Source organism: Microtus pennsylvanicus, chromosome 15, assembly GCF_037038515.1.
Source record: "Microtus pennsylvanicus isolate mMicPen1 chromosome 15, mMicPen1.hap1, whole genome shotgun sequence".
NCBI lineage: Eukaryota > Metazoa > Chordata > Mammalia > Rodentia > Cricetidae > Microtus > Microtus pennsylvanicus.
In genome coordinates, this window is record NC_134593.1 from 43873826 (window position 1) to 43894272 (window position 20447).

At 35.9% G+C, this 20447-nt stretch overlaps 1 protein-coding gene across 1 annotated transcript in view; it reads right to left on the reverse strand.

The window, feature by feature from the left end:
• Window positions 1–20447, reverse strand: part of Diaph3 (diaphanous related formin 3) — a 449402-nt gene that overhangs the window by 201029 nt on the left and 227926 nt on the right. Inside the window, exon 21 of the mRNA XM_075949702.1 lies at window positions 7645–7884. Coding sequence (XP_075805817.1) covers window positions 7645–7884 — 240 coding nt within the window. The remainder of the gene's footprint in view (window positions 1–7644; window positions 7885–20447) is intronic.

A 20447-nucleotide genomic window follows, 5' to 3' on the forward strand; every position in this document is an offset into this window, starting at 1 on the left:
CTCTGATGCACTATTTATATTTTTATTGTATTTTAATTGAGTTGTTCTCACTGCTAAGGTATAAAATAAAGTTGCTCACCACTATCCCCACCAAAAAATTTTTGAAGTCTGTGGCTTACATTGTAATTCTAATTTAAGTTTAGCTTTTCATAATTTTTATTTCTAACATGCTTTTAATTTTATATTAAAAAGGTTCTTGATAAGCCCAACATCACAAAGATTTGGGTCATTTTCCATTATATTAAAATTTTGAATTGGATTTGTATGAGATCTGAAGTCTGTTTGTTTCTTTGTTTTTCTTCCTTTCTAGCATGGAGATGTTTAGATACTCCAGTCAGCTTTTTTAGGAGAGCATTTTCTATATTATTTTATCATTCCTCCTTTGTCATAGAACAGTTGGTTGTTATTTTTCTTTCTGGGTTATTATGAAAAATTTATCATATTTTTTGGCTAATCACAGCATTTTATATTGCGGCACTACACTGAGACTTGTCAGATTTAAAGTGTAGATAGACGCTCTTCACCAGTTTTGTGTTAGCTACTCAAGGTCTTTTGTGCCTCCATATAAATTATAGAAGCATTTTGTCGATATCCATCCCTTTGAACTTTTATTCGGAGTGGATTTTGTCAAATGCCTTTTGCATACTGTAGTGTTGACTTCTGTTCCTGAGCCTGATGATAAACTGACTTGCATGTGCTTCCAGACGTTGAGCCATATTAGCCTCATATACCTAGTCAGTATTCTCTCTGCTTCCACTAGTACAGAAAACTGGCCTTAATCTTAACTTAGGTATTTGTTAAAATTAACTAGTGAAACTATCTGGACCTCATCTTTCCTCCTTTACTAACCATCCTTTGATAACTATTGATTAAATTACTTTGATTAAGAGATTTTAGTTGTACTGTATCTGGAATTCACATTTCTCTTGAAAAACTGTCATATTCAGAAGAGTGTTCAGGTTGGCATGAATGAAAAGCGGCAGTTTAAGGGAATATTTTCACCACTTTGCTTAAGTTCTTTCATTTTGTTTTTGTTTTGCTGTTGGTTCGTTTGAATTTATCAAAGTCATTTAATATCTTTTTAGATTTTTCTCTTATATTTTGTGACACATCTATATTGCCATTGAAGAATGGGTCTCAATTCATCTAGATTACAAATTATATCTGTACTACTACTTTGTTATCCTTTTAATATCTATGGGATAATATCACTTCCTTTTACGCTCACATGGATAGCATTTAATTTTTTTGGTTTGTTTTCTTTTCCTTTGTCTTGTTTAGCTTGGCTATAAGTTTATTAATATCACTTTCTTTTTAAGCTGTAAGATTTTTGGTTTTGTTAATTTTCCCTATTAATTTATTTCCTTTCTTTGCTTACTTCATATTTTATGCAGTTTTTTCTAGGTTCCTACAGTGTAGAATAATAAATATACTATTATACACTTGCAGGCTGAAAATATCCCTTCAATGTTGTTTTCACTGTGCTCAGCAAATGATTATAAATTATATTTTCATTTAAAAAATAGGCCAATTTAACTTTAAGTTAATTTTATTTTAACTTTCCAATGTTTATACTTGAGTTCTAAGCCTCCTATATATACATTTCATCATCACATTCTTCATGTTCCTTAAGAACAAAAATTGGTAAGACTATTACACGTGGATAATAACGTTGTGTGTTTTGCTCTGACCCCATCCATGCTCAAACAATTAAGTATCCTTTGTATATAATGAAAGGTAAACAAAAAGCTTCTTAAAAGTTATCAGGAATGGGTATTTGAGGTTTTCATTTATAACATGTAAAGATGACCCTAAATTGAGCCAGCAATAGCAGGAGAAATTAATCTTGGTTGCTAGCTCTGCTGTCCATCTACTTGTCTATGTGTCTTTAGGAATGGTTTGGAAGATAATGCAAGGCTGGATATCCGAGGTAAGCTTTCTTTTAGAGATGTCAGTACCCAGGCTGTGCCTAAGCAAAAAAAAAAAAAAATCCTTTCATATTTTATTAGGAGAACGTTCCTAATTTACAACACATTCTAGCAATTGAAAAAACAAAGATAAGAACGGGTAATGGTAAATCCAATTAAATATTCTTTGGAAGGAAATGCGACAAATGAGTCAAAGGGTTCTGTATTCTCGCTACTCTCCCACTCCTTATACACCAGAATTTCTGCGGTTTAATTGGCTGTATGTAAAATAAGAATGGCATTTGTTCTTTGCAACTATTTGGCCCATAAATGCTTTAACTTTCAAAGGGTGCCAAAATGTACTGGTTTGATTCTGCCAATTTGATGAAAACTAAAAATCCTTCTAAACCACTGAATGCAGATGGAACAATGGGTTTGTTTGGCAGATATCTTTCACAAAAATAACTTCAGAGGAAATGAAAAAGTGACACATGAAAGTCAAAATTTCACACACAAGAATCTGCAATCCTAACCCGTGTAACTATGACAGATATGCAAAATACAAACTGTCTGCGACAGGGCCAAGACGCTCTAAACTCTCATACAGTGATTGAAATTCTACCTGTACAGGGCCAGGATTTGCATAATGTGTCAGGACATGGGCCTTCCACTTCTTTTAGCTGTACTGTGTCTGGAATTCACATTTCTCTTCAAAAACTGTCATTTTCAGAAGAGTGTTCAGGTTGGCATGAATGAAAGGCAGCAGTTTTAGGGAATATTTCCACCACTTTGCCTTAAGTTGTTTCATTTTGTTTTTGTTTTTGTTGTCGGTTCGTTTTCATTTCCTCATGTTTGTTTGTTGCTTATTTACTTCCAGACCACCAGTCAGGGATTTTCCATTCCGCATTACACAAGCATTGTAGGAGAGGCAGAATGATTCCCAGTGTGAATTAAGTGTTATGGTCACCTGGAACCCATTTTAAAGTGCCATGCAAAAGCCTTTTGAATTAAGGGAACTGATGAAGAGGACCGGGCATTAGTGATTTTTAAAGGCTACTCCATGCTGCAAATCAATAAATATAATTAAAGTAGAAGATGTTCAGAGGTTCAAAAGACAACTCACAACAGTCAGTATAGACATTAAAGGAAACGGAAATTAAAGTTTCCATTTTAAATCTTTCCCATCACAGATTTGGTGAAGTTACTTTACTTTAGGAAAGCTTGTGCTAGAAAAAGAACGATCCAGAAGGTCACAGAAAATTCTGCACTAGAGAAAAGGAACTTGGACATCAATCTGCTTCACTTGCCCTTCAACCACTTTCTTCTTACCTCCTTCTCATGGTATTATGCATGGTTTTGTAATTTTAACACAGGGACTAACTTTCTAATGCTCTGACATAGACAATAGAAAATTTGCTACAAAAGATAAAGTGTATAATTTGAAGAGGAATCAATAGATATAACTTTTGTAAGAAAACAACAACAAAAAAGCTCTTCTGTTACCTCAATTATAGGAAGTTACTTAATGCAGAACAAAAAGCTACAAATCCAATATATTGATTAGGATTTGTTATTCAGAAATCACACATCTCATTAGGTATCAGTAAACATTATTAAACACATGTCAGCACCATTGTGTGCAGATTTGAACCATCTGTTCCTTAAATTTACAAGTCAAAATTACCTCATATATTTTAATGTAATGTTAAACTTTGATATTCAGGTCAATCCATTAATTAGCTGGATGCTAATTTTAATTGGAAATAAAACATATTTGCCACACTAGTGAGTTCTCTTAAAGAAACAGTCATATCAGTAAATAAATTAAAGTTTTACAGGGAAGCATTTTGGAAACAGGAGCATCTATCACCTATGTGACGGGTTTCTGAGGAAATGGATTTACATTTTAACATTAGTTGTGTGGGGGGGGGGGTACCATGTATGTGAGTATACAAAATGTCTACTGCCAGCTTTTAATTAAAGTGTAAAGTATTACTATTTTCAGAGAATTGCATGAATGGCAAACAGTTCTTCATTTACATTCTACAGTTTATCCTTTGGAAAAGTCAAGGCAAGGTACATAACACTACCTAAGCTACGAATAACATTGCTGTCACTGAAAAATCCACATGAAAGGCTTTCTTCTGGAGCATCCATCCACTTAGGAGACCCAGAATATGTATGTGGCAGTGACAGGGGGAAGGAAAGAGACTGGTCCTAGAGGAAAGATGCACAGGAAGCTGGTTCAGCCTGGACTGCTAAGAGCACGCAACACTTCCTCCTATCATAAACCCTCCTATAGCATTCCTTTAGTTAATAAGGGGGACTAAAATATTTCTGTACTTTCACTATCAGAGAAGTCCATGCTTATACAGCAACTTTAATTTTTGTATACATATTACTAAAAATTTCAAGTTGATGTTCACCTTATAACTCAAATTTACTTTTGTATTTATTTGACAATTACCATATAGCATGTTTCAAATCAGAGATAACCATAGTTGGAACTCTGAAATACGAATGCATACAAAAGTTTAAGTCTGAAATATAATGGGTATGGAATTCAGAATCTGTGTACCAACTCTAAGGTAGAAAAACCAATTCTTTAAAAATCATGCATTTTTCATACATAAGCCTTTATCTAAAAGGAAATTTAAAATAAGAATTTCAGATACAGAATGCTAAATGCCATATAATTACTCAGCATGTTTGAACAGATTAAAACATTTCTTGTCTTAATACTGTGAAATAAATAAAGAGCTTCATATATGGGGGATTATCAAAAAAACAAATGCTTTATATTTAGAGTGAAAAATTGAATCACAACTGTCAAAGATCAGGCTGCTACTTCTGATAACAAACGTGATGAGATAGCATCTAGTTCAATATACACTTTCAACTTGACATGCGAGCTAATAAAAAGGAAGTTGTAGTATTTATTTTGTTTCTTGTACAACAGAAGTCTCTAAAGAGTGATGATCAGAAATGCCCACTAGCAATGCATGAACACAGACAACTTTTTATCTGAAGACAGATTAACTGGCCTACACACTAACTGCAGTAAAACAATAACTGCTTGAATTGTATTTGTATAAGATTTTTAAATTACTATGCATCTATGACTGTATCTCAAGGAGAGAATGTCTGTTTTCCATTTCAAAATAAATATAACACCTACACTATTGTAATAAAACAATTTCCCTTCATTATTTAGCTATTTACTATGTGCCAGACCCTGCATTACCCTCTTCTACATCATTAATCAGATCTCATCTCCTGTCAACATCTCTTTAAGAAGAAGGGATGAAGGAGAACAGGTAGCCAACTTTGGGTACATGAACTATCCTGAGATGCAAATCATACAGTAGAACTAACATACTGTGTGCTAATCAACAAACCCCAGTAGTTTTTCGGGTGCAGGACTGAGTTCTCCATTGTCTTCCTTCTCATCCTCAGCTTCCTTAAGTTGGTAGTCTTGCTTTTCTCCTCCTTCAGCCTCACAAACTCACAAAACCCTTTCAATGCTTCTCAGGCTGTGAAATTTGTTTACTTCCCTGATCAACTCTACTTCTCTATTTTAAGCTCCAAGGCCACTGACTATTTTCGCTTAGAGCTCTATAATCCCAACTGTTCCTGATAAATGTGTAGCAGACATCCAGACTTTTGTAAAGTGTTCTGATAAGGCAACTTAAAAGCTTTGTCCTTTAAGCAAAAAAAAAAAAAAAAAAAAAAAGGAAAATAATAAAATAATAGTTCCTTTTTGAGCAAACACTGCAAGTGTGCCAGTAGAAACACCATGCACCTTAGATCGCTAAGCACAAATAAATTATCTTTCCCCCTTCCTCGTCTACTACCACATCTTTCCTATCTTTCTTTTGACTTTGATGTCTCTGTCACTGTCATAGGTCAGGTATTGTATCTCAGCCACTTACCAACTTTCTGGCACTATAGCTATGTCACCCAGCTCTTCCCAACAGAACTTCCTGCAGTAGTGGGAATGGGCTGAATATTTAAAAGAAAATACACTTATTTGCAATGCAAATACAGTAAATATGACTCGGAAAAAATAACTGTGTAGCTTAGATTAAATCTGAATTATCAAATTTAAGTAGCAATATATCCTCGATGACAACAGTACTAGGCCAATAGGCCTTCACCTTCTTTTTCCTGCTAATAGAATTACGTTCCTGAACGTATCTGATCACACTACCTGGCTTACAGAACTAATGTATGTCTAGAAAACCACCACTGTGAGGCATGACATTTAGGAATATTTACTCGCTTCCTATTTCACTTCTATTTTCCCCAATTCCTGTCCCATGAAGAATGCAAAGGCCATTATATACCCACATGTGCAATGCAATAAGCTTTATGCCAACTGTTTTCTTTTGCTTATAATTTTTTTCCAGAAAATACACACTTAATTCAAGAATCAGTTTATTTTTCTCTTTTTCCTCTGGATATTTAGCCACTGCCCTCTTCCAGCTAAGCTGGCCTCTCCGGCCTAACTTGACTGTCATACAGTTTTGTAAACAGCTCCATTAAAGCACTGAGTCATCGTAATATGAATAAGTAAATATAAATAAGCAAACAAATACACCTGTGGTTTACCTCTAGGAAATGGGAATTCCACATATGCCAGGTAAAATGTTTATCACCTACCTCAGTGATGGGCTATGGGTAAACCACCCATCCCAGGGTTTACCCCAAGTAAACACTGATGCACAAAGCCTATGGTGGGTGTTGCAGGATATGTCTCCTGCAGCGGGAAATTTAAACAAATACAGAAAGTTGTAGTTGTAAAGGCAGGAAAATAAAAGAGGAAGAGAGAAGTTCATGAAACCTTGATGCCTGTGGAGGCCTGGGCTCAGGACAGCTGTGGGAAAAGGTGACTGTAAAGTTACCATGGTGATGGCCATTCGCCAGCCAACAGCCAAAGCTGAACCAGATTCTCACAGTCTCTACCAAGCTAGGAATAATAAAAGCCAAAATCCTTAATCAGAGAGTGTGGATGTCACAAGGTTAACTGATAGGAATTTATGACAAACAGATCACTAAAGTACTATTACCGTGACACATACCCCAGGAAAGACGTCTGTTATACAAAACACTGAATATGTTAGTTACAGATAAATTCAAGTTAGAAAGAAACCAGAAGCAAACAATAAGGCATTAAATAAACTCACTGAGTTTTCATATCCTCTAAAACTACAGTTGGATAGAAATATTTTTAATTCATCAATGAGGTCTGAAATGCATGTATTCATAAAAATATTTTCTCTTCATATATATAGAAATCTTACTTCTCTTTTAGTCTGCACATGCAAAATAATGTAAAGAAATGTTTAAACAGTTAAAGGAAAAAAAAAACTCAGCAGTCCTAAGCAACAGTTAATATACATCACTAAATGATGGTACCTGAACTAAATAAATATAAAGCCTAAATGATATTTTGACGTTCTTTTTCACTGGTTTGAGAAAGCATAGGTTTAGGAAATAATTTAGTTATTAAACAAAATCCTTCAGTTGGATTTGCAGATCAGAGAAAATTAATATTTGGATTTAGTTCAGAGGTTCAGTAAATTAGCTCAGTTCACTCTAGGTTTGAGTTCATGGTTCAGTTCAAGTTCTTGATAATGAGCCCATCAAAATAAAAATATTTAAATAATGTAATCAGGGCTGACATTTAAGAGTAAGTGTTCAGGCAAATATGTGTTTTAAAAAAAAACAAACTCACTTTACAGAGAGAGCTAAGGTCAAATCCGAAGGTTTGAGCATTCCGGGAGCCAGCATTCATGTAGTTTCCCATTAGCAACACAAGTTCCAGCAACTTGCTAAAGCTGTTGCTCTTCTTGATCTCTTCGCAGGCAGTACTGACAGCCATGATGTCAGGTTTGATGTTGTTCACCTGCTCTTCAAATTGAAGCTTAAAGAGAATAGCACTGAGCCGTGGCCGGAGTCTCTTCACATTGCTCATCTGATTGAAAAGAAAATAGCAGATTTCCTTTAAAATGCATGGTATACTTCAGTACTGTACCTCGGCAAGTAATCTGGGATGATTTATTGGTATGACAGTACGGAAGAAGCAATATGTCCCCTGAAACTGATGGCAGGAAGAGGAGAGCTCTGCTTGTTTCTGTAAGGAATCCAGCCATCCTTCAAAAACAAAATTAACAATTCAGATATGCAATGAAATGAAAGCTTTAATGAAACAGTGAAATTTAATTAAGCAATCAAATAAACATTAAAAAACCCCAAAGTTTTAAGAAATGTAACAGGATACACAGGAAACAGACTGCTAAGCAATCACATCGACACGAAATAATCTTTGTTCAATACTGAAATATATTGGGTCATGTTTAAAACATATCAGAAAGGTCTAAAAAGGGTTTGTTTGCCTCAAATAGCAACTGCCGTCCTCAGAAGCCCTGCTGACTAACAGTATGTGTTAGATAGAGGGAGAGTAAATAGGTCCCAATTTGTACTAAATTGACTTTCTTCAGAAACACAGAAAGTAGAATGGCTCCTGACACATACTAAATTAGCAGAATCAAAGTTAGGAAACATGGGCGTAGCAGGAGACAGAGTGGCACAAAGTCATGGGGCTGTCACATGCCAAGGTAACCTTGGAGAGGGACTCCGTTTTGCTGCTGAGGAATACAGAAGGTGAGACTTGTAAGTAAGAACCAAGGGGCCCATTCTTCCCCTTACGTTAACACCCTCTGTTCTAGCTACACACAAGACGAAAATCCACATAGGTGGCCAAAGAAACTGAGCCTCGGTTACAATGAATTCCTTCATAAAATACATTATCAATATGAGGTCTTGGTATTACAGATGGGGCAGGAATAATAAAACTGTTAAAGCTGTTTAAGCAAAGATCAAAAGATGTTTGAGGAAAAGACAGATAACAATGAGACAACACAACAGGACTAAAAGAGATGAAGTTTCTTGTTCAAGATCTTGTTCAAGATCCGCAAAGAGTAAGATGAGATGTTAAATAAAACTTGTATGGAAGACAAGATATAATAAAAATCAGGATTATTCCATTATTCTAAATTTTCTTTAGGTCCCCATAAGATTATAAGCACCCCCAAACAGCAGGAAGTAGTCTGGAAAACTACATCCATGTTCCCAAAAAATGGACTATGGATATTTTCCTTTGTTTAGAATATTTGTTTAGACCATTATGGCTAATGGTCAGGAGAAAAGCTAAACAAAAGATATTTGATTCAGAGTTCTTGGGTTTTTTGTTTGTTTGTTTGTTTGTTTTTAAGAGGGGGAAGTGGTTTGGAACAATGGTCTGTATTCTGTCAATTATATTTTAAATAAATTGCCAGGAAGGTAGTATAGGCAGACAACCAGACAGGAAGTAGAGGTGGGTCAATGAGAACAGGAAAATTCTGGGAAGAAGGAAGTCCTAGTCTGCAGTCCTATTCCAGCCAGAGAAGAAGCAAGATGTGACTGCCCTGCTGAATAAGGTACCAAGCCACGTGGCTAACACAGATAAGAATAATGGGCTAATATAAGTTGTAAGAGTTAATAAGAAGCTCGAGATACTGGGCCAATCAGTTTATTACTAAAAAAAGAAAATCAGGATTACAGGATTATTTAGAAAAATGTAACATGCTCATATACATGTCATTTATATTAAATGGTATTTAAAGAAAATGTGACTGGAGAGGACTTTCATAGAATAATAAGGTCCTGGATTAGACTCTGATTTAAAAAGATGGTACGGACTGCAGTTGCTTCCCAAACTACCACAGAGTATTATACTAATTATAAATGCTCAGTCGATAGCTCAGGCTTATTACTAAGTCTTACATTTAAATTAACCCAAATTTCTATTTATGCTTTGCCATGTGGCTCATGGCTTGTTTCATCAGTTTCTACATATCCTGCTTACTTGGTAGCTGGGTGGTATCTACCTGACTTGGCCCCTCTTCATCCCAGCATCCCTATTTGTCCTACCTAACTTTATCATGTCTTGCTATAGTCCAATCAGCTTCTTTAATACCTAGTGTGAGTAATGCATATTCATAGTGTACAGAAAGATTATTCTATCCCACAGCAGTGTGCAATGCAAGAAGCAAGCTTCTAAGAACCAAACTAGAATAACTAGTGAAAATTCCACTCTAGAGGCACTATGAACGCTGAAATTTCTGTCTGGGGAAAATGAAAAAAAAAAAAAGAAGAAATAACATTTTCCCTTACAATAAAGTAAAAAGACAATAGGCTCAACAAAGGTATTTTAATGTGTTTTGTAGCTTGAGCAATATAAACTTATAGAAAGAGAAAAGGTCACTCTATTAGAAAATTACAATACACTGATATCTGTAATACAAAAAGTAAGGATAAATGGTGATTACCTCTCATAACATTATTATATTTGGCTTAAAATACATCTCATGACCTCAAACAGATAAACTTCCCTAAATTATTTATTAATCCTTAAAACACTGTGATGCCCAATAGCCACATACCTTGGTTGTGCAGATGCTACTGTATTAAATTTAATACCTTTAGAATAGTGAGGAACACAAGAGCACTAAAATGTAGGACATATAATTACGGCCACTCAAAAGGTGAATGATGACCCATGACATCTCTAGTTTTCCTTGGTCCTCATTTGCAATTAGGAAATCGGGTCGAGGCACTTTGCAGGTAACATTAGAAATAATTCTCTAGTACCCCATGTAATGCTGAGATATTATTGCCAAATGTTAATTCTAGCAGATATTAATGCACTATTTTATGCATAAAGAGGAAGAGGAAAAAATGGCTGTTTAAATTCCTAGATTACATAACCCCAAAATATGCTAAAGTTTCCCTTCTGACAAGCTAACCATATGTAGCCAACAGAAAGTAATTAATTTTCCTAGAAAAACATAACCCAGATTTGTATGACTAATGAGTGTATCTGGCACCGAGGACAGGTACCTGGGAAAGAGAAAGTCTATGATGTAATGCTGCATATTCGTGAAACCCTGAGAAAGCAAAGTCATGGGAGATAACCTAAAAACAGCTGCTGTGAAGAGGATTTTGGTTTTTATTAGATATCTGGTACATATTGTTCATTCTGCAAACTCGGATAAATTAGAATTAGGCTGTTTCTAGATTACATGTCTGAAGCAAAATTACTGTTTTAGAATGCAACTTACAGGTCAACCTTAGCCCCTTGTGGTGAACGGATTCCTTATTTAAGGGTGAGACCACGTCAGAGTAAAATATTAAGAGTATTCTTCTGAATGGGATTTAATCAATGTTTGCTTCAGGCATACTAAAATTTTAAAAGGATAAAGTTGGGGAAAATATTGTACAAACTTGAAAACATTTTCTTGTCCTCACTATTTCCCATATTTCACAAACACTGAGGACTTGCATCCTGCTCGTAGGGAACTTGCAGTCTGCTGAACGCAGAAATGGAAAGCCTAGCTGGTGCTGTTCCAGTACTTGGACTGGAACAGAAAGCCATGGAGGAGAGAGCAAATGGGAAACACAACAAGAGGGCAGGAGGAAGAGGAAAAGTGGACTGCAAGCTAAATAATGAGAATGTCAGGGGGAAAAACCATGACTTCATTTTACAGTTAAGATTATTGTTTGAAATACAAACTCAAGATACCCAAGTTTATCACAGTTATTTATAATCTGAAGATCAATCTAAAAAATTATAAAGTGCTTTGGCTTCAGTTGTATTTATTTTTTGGTTTTTCAATACAGGGTTTCTCTGTAGCTTTTGTAGCTAGTCTGGGAACTAGCTCTTGTAGACCAGGCTGGCCTTGAACTCACAGAGATTCGCCTGCCTTTGCCTCCTGAGAGCCGGGATTAAAGGTGTGTGCCACCGCCAGGGGACTTCAGTTCTATTTTTAGAAACTGCTTAAAAAGATGTATTTTTTTTTAACGAGTCTGAGGGTTTTGCATGTATGCCCTTGCCCCATGTACCTGCAGTGCATGCAGAGGCCAGCAGATGGCAACAGATCCTGGGAAACAAGAGTTACAGATTGTTATGCACCAGCATGGGAATCAAACTGGGTTTTCTGGGAGAGCAGAAAAATCACTGAGCCCTCTTCTCTAGCCTATCAGTCCTAATTCTGAAGACAAAGGAGTACAACTGACGACCATCACTCACAGATAACACCAGCTGATTAAAGTGCTAACTAAAGAACTAAAGAGGAAACAAGAAGCAAGGTCAAAAACAAAAAAAGAAACTTTTTTGAAACTTCTATTTCTTGGGCATAAACATGAGTGGTGGCGTAGAGAAATGCAAAAGTTAATATAAAAAAATCAAAGAAGCAATGAGAATAGACTGGGACCATTATGAACTGTGAGTGTCACAGAAGTCCTAACTATTGTTTTTGGAGCCCAACTCTTCACAGTTAGTACTCTCTTCAACAGTGGAAGATGTAACATCCCATAATGAAATTATGGGATAATTTTATCCATTATTGCATAGAGGAAAACCAACTTTTTAAATTTTATACCAGCGGTGTATTAACATTCACTACAGTTCTCTTTCAAGTCCTTTTAGTCAGGAGTTGGACTTAGGAAAAATTAGAAGGATTTTTTTCCTCGTCTACTTGGCAGAGTTTATATGGTCTTACCTCAAGAGAAACTTAAGTGATCAATCAATCTCTTTGTCAATATTCCTTAAAGTCATAAAACTAACCAGTGAAGTTTCTAGCACTACATAACCAGTTGATTGAAAAGATCCAGCTAGAATACAACTGCCCTAATGCTCCAGATGCCCACGTGGCAAACATCTAGCTTGCACATTAGCACCACCTGAGGACCAGTGTGGAAACCCAGTCACAATGTGTAAGCCACCTGGAAAGGTCCTCAAGCTGTATGTGCTATGTTTTCTTATGAGAGTGAATATAGTTTCTAGGGAATATGTCCCGTCCAGCTGTGGCCCGCTGTCATCTCCATGTCTTTCCGTTCTTCATACACAGGACTGATACTGACATGCTGAGCTGACAGTGCTCCTACAGACCTGCTTTTCTGACCCAGCCTCTGCTTAGACCTGTCTAAGAGTACATCCTTCCATTTTCTGTGGGAGACAGATGATAAACAACAAGGTGGTCAAAACAGCTGCTCTGCTTCTCAAAGACAAAAGCGGTTGAGAAAATACTGGGATCTAACAGGAGTGAAGACATTAAAGCAAAGTTTTAAACTCGCTCTTTCTAATTATGTGAAAAAATATGTCTATCTTCCACTGTTAGCAGGCCAATATGTTCATGATCTCCAGAAAACTCAGGGAGAAAAAAAAGTTAATTTCATTTGTAAGAAAAGCTGTTAAAAAAAAAAAGAACGAAAAAGAAAGAAAAAACTATTCATGTGCCTTATGTCTGGGTAGTACTCAGAATATCGAAAATGTTTTTAAAATAAATGTGGCCTTATGATATTAAAGCTGTTAGGCTAAAATTATTTGAGAAAACTAAACAACAGCAAAGTACATATGGTAAAATTTTTACATACTTATAGATGCAAAGCAACGCCAAGGCTTGTACATTTATACTCCCTATAAATCTGCTTTCAATTTCACTGATTCCTCTGCTCGCTCCAATATACTATTAAATCTATGAATTAAAAATTTCAATTTAGTTATTGAACTTTTCAGTTCTAGTATTCCCATATGGTACATTTTTGTCATGTTCATTTCCTTGCAAGTATTTCTTAATTAAGACCATATTTTCGTTTCCTTGTCTACTCCCTTCCCCAAGCCCTTTCCTATTGGGCTTGAAGATCATCACGGCATTCACATTATGTTTGCAGACGTGAAATCCACAATCAAAACCATTTGGAAACAGATTTATTTTGCCATTTTCCCTAACAATTTCTCTAATTTCCTTAATTTTAAGTACTGTATTTTCAAGTGGGGCCCACGCAGAATTCCGCAGCCTCCCTTTGGAGATTATGTGGTCTTACTTCAGCAGAAAAAAACAGCCACTAGTTGATCTCACATTGGCCCAGGGCTTCCTTCCATTCCTTCTCTGTTTAAGAAGTTCTGTAAATTAAGAGGTATCTCTCTAACATTCTGAGTAGAACTCACTCTATATCTTCCCTCGGGAGGTGAATGTTAGTTCTGAGGTGCGAAGTGGCATCAAGTATATCTTTCCCTGTGGTGGTGTCCCTCATGCTTTAATAGCTTTCTTTCTCTTTTCCTTGGCTCAAGTCGTTATCAGACATGTTGATAAAGCATTCCTCCATTGGACAGGGCCAGAAGTTCAGTGCCTCCCAGCATTGCTGGACGTGCAGATGCCATTCAACACTCGTCCTGTTGGATGTTCAGATGCTGTGGTTTACATTTGTACTTCCGTAGCTGCTCTGTGGCCAACTGTACCCTGTGTCAGCCTCTAGACAAGGTAGATACCTACAGAAGTAGGTATCAAAGTAGATACCTAGAGAAGTGCCAGGTGCCCACACAGAAAGCCCCTTCCTCTTTTGCCCTGCAAATGGTGGTTCAGGTACAATTGCTTTCTGCCTTGTGGTTCAAAGGGCATAACCTTAGCTCTAAGTTATCTTTAAGAAGATTTTTTTTTGACAGAAAAAAAGGCTAGGAAGGGCTGAGTTCTGGAGATGTAGGGGTTTTTTATTTCTTTTCTCATGGAACACAGCTTACTCTACAGACAGTTCGGTCTTGATAAGAAAGCCTGTGTATTTTCTCTAGTCTTTGTATTCTACATGGTTCTCATAAATTTGTTAAATTATTTTTTTATATTTTACGGTTTCTGGTATTAATAGAAATGGAATTCTAAAAGCATTTTGAGGGTAAAATTTCTATTAAAATATTGAAACCCACTTCACCTAAATTAACCAATTATTTATTTCTTGCCTCATGTTCCATCATATTCTATACTGTGGCTACATGAACTGGTATCTACAAGATTTTTCTGTTAGGCGTTTCCTTTTAATAGTACTAATTCATGAAGATTCTTTTAGGCCACACGAGTACTTCAAATATATACAATTATATAATATAGATCAAAAGTTACTTGTGTATTTAGCATATCAAAAGTTCTACATGTGTATGTAAAAAGTTCCACATGTATATAACATATCAAAAGTTCGACATGTATATAACATATCAAAAGTTCGACATGTATATAACATATATCTAAAGTTCCACATGTAAATAACATATCAAAAGTTCCACATGTATATAACATATATCAAAAGTTCCTATGAGAATAACACTCTGAGAGAACAGTTCTTATAGTATTTCTGAAATTTATGAAAACTGACCTTTACAGAAATTTCAAACACAATAGAGCTTTAAGGAGCATGGAATAAAACTTCAAATGAGCCAGGATATATCTTCGATAATTATACATTAAACTAGAAGTAAAAGAAAATTGCCTAATTCTACAGTAATTTATTTAAGGACAGCCTCATTTCCCCGGTATATTTCCTGCAAAGATTTACAGAGATCCATGAGACATCTGTATTCAAACTTCGGGGTACAAAAGAAAACATCCTAGGCAATGGATGATATTCTCAACTAAAAACCACCCTACAAACATTGCTTGCAAGGTGCTGAATCATAAGACATCCTTGGCTTATATGTGAAAAACACTAAAGGCTTTACTCCTAATGAATGATGTAGGACTGACTAGCAATTAGGATGTGACTGGAATGGTGTTTTGTTTTGTTTTTCCAAATGAAACAAGTCAACTATGCAATAAAATTTCAGTACTATATAGATGGCCTAACTAAAAAAGATCATGCTTTGATACAAACAAGAAAAAAGAGTATATAAACCATCAAAAAGACCTACAATTGCATTATAAACTTAAATGCCTCCCATTTTTGTTTTGATTAGATAGACTATTTTAAATCCCTAAATTAAAAAAGTAGACACCTAAGTTCCAAAAATATTATCTAAAATGAGCAACAATTTCAGGTCTTCATTTACATAAACTTTGTACTTCTATTAAGAACAGCAAAGTTAAACTTATAAAGGTTAAAAGCAATTATCCACAGGAAGGCAGCATACAGAAGTCCCCAATAAAAATAACTGAGTTCAAAAGGCACCTATAGCAAACAGAAACACAAGAGAGATTGGCACAATCAGGAAAGAAGGATGGCCTTTGGTGTTATGAATAAATGAAAACTGCGGCGATCTAGGTAAAGAATGAAGGCAGATGGCATCATTCTAATCAATACTTGCATGAGGACTTGGCATGCAAGCCCCAAAGCATGAAACAGTGAAAATAAAGAAAAACGTGCACTGATGACAAGAACCTGGAGATGGATGAAACAGTGGGCAAGGAAGAGAGGAGGAAACGATGAGGGGAAAACAAAAACCAACTCTCTTCAAATTCATAATGTAACAAACCACAAGAACAAAAAGAAAACCAAAATGAAGTCCAGAAGACCAGAATTACCGATAAAGGCAATCCTTGAGTAGGAAGGGAAATGGTGTCAAAGAGATAGAATGCAAATAAAAATAGACAGGGGTTGGTGTGCTACTGTTTGATTTTTTTTTTAATGCTAGAGCCTCATGTAATGGCAGTGCTATTCCTGAATACTGAATCCCCCTGCTTCTACTCCCTAAACACTGGAATTACAAGCATGTACTATCATGACTGGACAGAAAAAGTTTATCAGAGATTTAGAATCTCCTTTAAAAATATATTCTCTAAGGGTGATGAGATTAATCTCCAGGAGAAGACATGGAGCCAAGTCCACTGGCTTGACTTCTTTCTTTCCCTGGGAATCACATGGTGGAACAACAGATATGGCTTTAGAAATACCTTCTGATTATGTTACATGCTCCCCATGAGGGCGTACACATGCAGGCTAATTAAATCAATGTAAACTAAATGAAGAATATTCACTTCAAAGGCAATTAGCAAAATAGCAAAACACCATGAACATGTAAGTTACCAAAAACACTGAAGGCTCTGTTAAAAGGAATTGTAAGAAGGCAGAAAAACAGTACGAAAACCACATGAATAGAAACTAGAAGATGACAACTTTAAACCGATGCAAACATGACCACATTTTTAAACGTCTAAATCATTTATTTTACCTTTGTTATGAGATAATATACTATGAGCCCAAGCTATAAATAATTGCAAAAATAGTCCAATTTGAGTAGAAATCTCAGAATTGGTAAAAAGCAAAACTCAGATTGGAGTATAGGTTTGATAGTGGAACCTCTCCCTAACATATTACCCTAGCTTCATAAAAAGATAAAGGAGTGGCAAATGGGCAGGCTACCTAGCCCAACCATCATTCTGTCTACAAGAACGATAGGCTAAGAGGAAAAGATACTGCAATCAGAAAAAATATGAAGTTTGGCATCAATGATGAACAGCATAGCATCACCATTGCCAACTGTCTTAGTCACTGTTCTATTGCAATGAAGAGATACCATTACCATGACCAAGGCAATCTTCTAAAAGAAAACATCTAATTGGGGGCTTGCTTACCATTAAGAGGTTGAGTTCATTATAGTCATGTCAGGAGGATGAGAGAATGCAAAAGCAGGGAGAGAGAGGCAGAGAGATAACTGGACCTAGCATGACCTTTTGAAACCTTAAGTTTCTCCTGGTGATACATGTTATCCAGCAAGGCCTAGGCCCAATCCAATTAGGTCACACTCACTTGCTACTTTTCATTAAAGATCTGCATAACAATGATCACCATTAACCAAGTGACATGAGAAATATAAGGCTGTGTCTAAATCTTTTCTGTCAATGCTACTAATCCAATACTCATCAATTTAGCTTCTGGCAAATTTTAGCACAAGGGCAGAAAACAACTATATTCTTTGTGAAAATATCACAAGAACAGTCTCTAGAGCACTTGTTAATTAATCGCAAAATAAAAGCAGGATCTAAACAACACCTTCAACAGCATAACTCATGGGTAGAATACCGTAGCTAGGTCCAAAACTTAATCAACTAAGAAATATTCAAGGTTTTTCTCCTTTTGCGGGAGGCTGAGGCAGAGGCATTGAATCGGCTCCCAAGCTTCAGAATAGCTTATTTAAAAGTAATGAGAAAGAGGTGTTTACTGTGATGTTTGCCAACTAGCTTACATTTTTAAGTGATAACAACTCAAAATAGCTCTTACATGACTAATTCTCAGATATTTTGTATGTGCCATTTTATACAATCTTGCTGTTTCTCTCTGATGCCACCATATTAATGTCAAAGAAGCTTGGTATTTATTGCAAATACAGGCTCACTAACAATGACACCTTACTGTGTTTCTGAGTTTTGATTGTTTATTGTATTCATTCTGCTTCTCCAGGAGGACAAAGAACTTTCATTTGGAGACTTCTACAAAGAATTCACAGGCTTTTCAGAAATCTCTTCAATGTTTACTCGAAGTTACTCTTCAGGTCAATACAGAGGTAGAAACATTTTGGGAGCATTCAAATTTAGCCCTCAGGGTACTCAAGTAAATCTCTAGCCTTCAATAAGGAAGAGTTCCCAATCTTTATGAAGATGATAGAGATGAAATCTGAATCTGAAAGTCATAAAGAATGTGAGAACAATGAAAATATTGGCCAAACATGACAATCAGGCAATCAGGCAATGCGTGGAATGGATGAGAATATAAGAAACATGCACGGAAACCTGCATTTGAAGAGAGTGAGCAAAAAGCCTTGTCTAGATACCTTTGTTACCACAATCAGCAGTAAACCCTGGATAACTCCATGAACAGCAAGTACCAAGCTGAGGCCATAGCAGACATAGTACCTCCGAGATGAGGAAAAACAAAGCAGGAGAATAAATCACACAGTGTGTGAGAACAGAGCAGTATTTAGTTTAGCAATAAGGTGAAAGATTGTCAAAAGCTCAAACAGAGCTGAAAAATAACTTAGCTGATGGAATATTTGTCTTGCAACCAAAATGACAGCATATGATTCCAGACCCCACATAAAAAAGCAAGCTGTTATGACACATAACATAATCAACGTGCTACTAAAGTGGAGACGGGTGGATTCCTGAGGCAGGCAAGCTGGCTAGATCAGCTCTCAGCCTACTTGGCAAGTTCCAGGCCAATGAGACACCCTCTCTGAAAAAAAAAAAAAAAAACAAAACAAAAACACAAACACAAAACAAGGGGGTGGGAGGAAGGTGACCAATCCTGAAGAACAACAACACCAGCAGCAAGTTATCTTCTCCTTACCACTTGAATACACACACACACACACCTCAATTACTTTTCTAGTAACTAGCAATAGAAATGCAGAAGATTTTTATAAAATTCTAGGCAAGAACTTAGGCAAAAAAATAATGTGGCAATGAAACTCTTAACACTGCTAGAAGCTGAAATCCATTATCAATATACTATTGTTCAACAGACCTTTTTAAAAGCTTGAGTGCTTTATTTTGTTTTTTTGGGTCCATAATGACAATTTCTAACGGGATTCTAATCAAAAGATAGAAATACTGTATTTCACTATAGCATAAAAGGCTATAAAGTTTACTGTAGAAAAAAAAACAACATGACATAAAAGAGCAATCAAAAATCCAAAATTCAATCCACCATTCAATCAATATCATTGAAAACCACTAACTACGGTAACTCCTCAAGAATTTAAAATTTATAAACTAAGCCTTGACTACTTAATGTATAAATGTAAATAAAATGCAAGAAAAATAATAACGCAGAAAAATAATAGAAAACCTAAGTATTTGGAGGAATTTTCAGCTATTCTTGGCCTTATAAAAATTGTGAGAAATACACTGAGACAAATTATTTGGTGGTCATGGTGAAGCTGGTAGTAAATAAGCTATGATAGCACTTCACTAAAGGAAGAAAAAAAAAACCAACTCAACTACTCCATATTCCTCCTCCAAACAAAACAATATCTGGACTTGGACAAAAACCGACAGCCCTGGAAAAGAAAGAAAAGCAGCAGTAATAATGGATCATAGCTGAGCTGCAGGAAAAGAAACTCGACCCAATGTTAGAGGAAAGAAAACAAACACATTCATCCTTTCAAAAGAACAAAGTCTGCTATGCAAGATAAGGGTACTTAATGATACATACAGGTAAACACAAAATAAAAAAATAAAAGCAAAGAACATGAAGAAAAAACTCAGACAAATATCCTAACTAATCCAATGAATATGGGGTCAAAGCAGCACCAAGCTGTGTTCTAGGAGGCAGAGGTAAATTCAACAGAAATATACAATTTATTATGGTATCCCCGAGAAGTGGTGAAGTCTTGAGCCCGAGAGAATTGTTTGCTTGTTAATTTAGTGACAAAAATAGGAAAAGGTAGCAGGAATACAAGTATAGGGACTCAGATGAGGAAGTCTTTGCATTATGCTGTTTGAAGAAGAAAGGAAAGTCCACTCCCATTTGGGCCCTTAGTCGCTGGGGGAAAACATACTGCTATTTTGGGTTTTGCAAGAAAAACAGAAACAAGACAGGTCATGAGAAATACAATATAAGGCCAAGTCTATCTTTTAAATGTTTCCCTTTGAATTATTTTATCCCCCCTCTCTCTGTGTATGTGATGTGTACACATACACACACATAAGCAGGTATACATACATGCACATATGAATG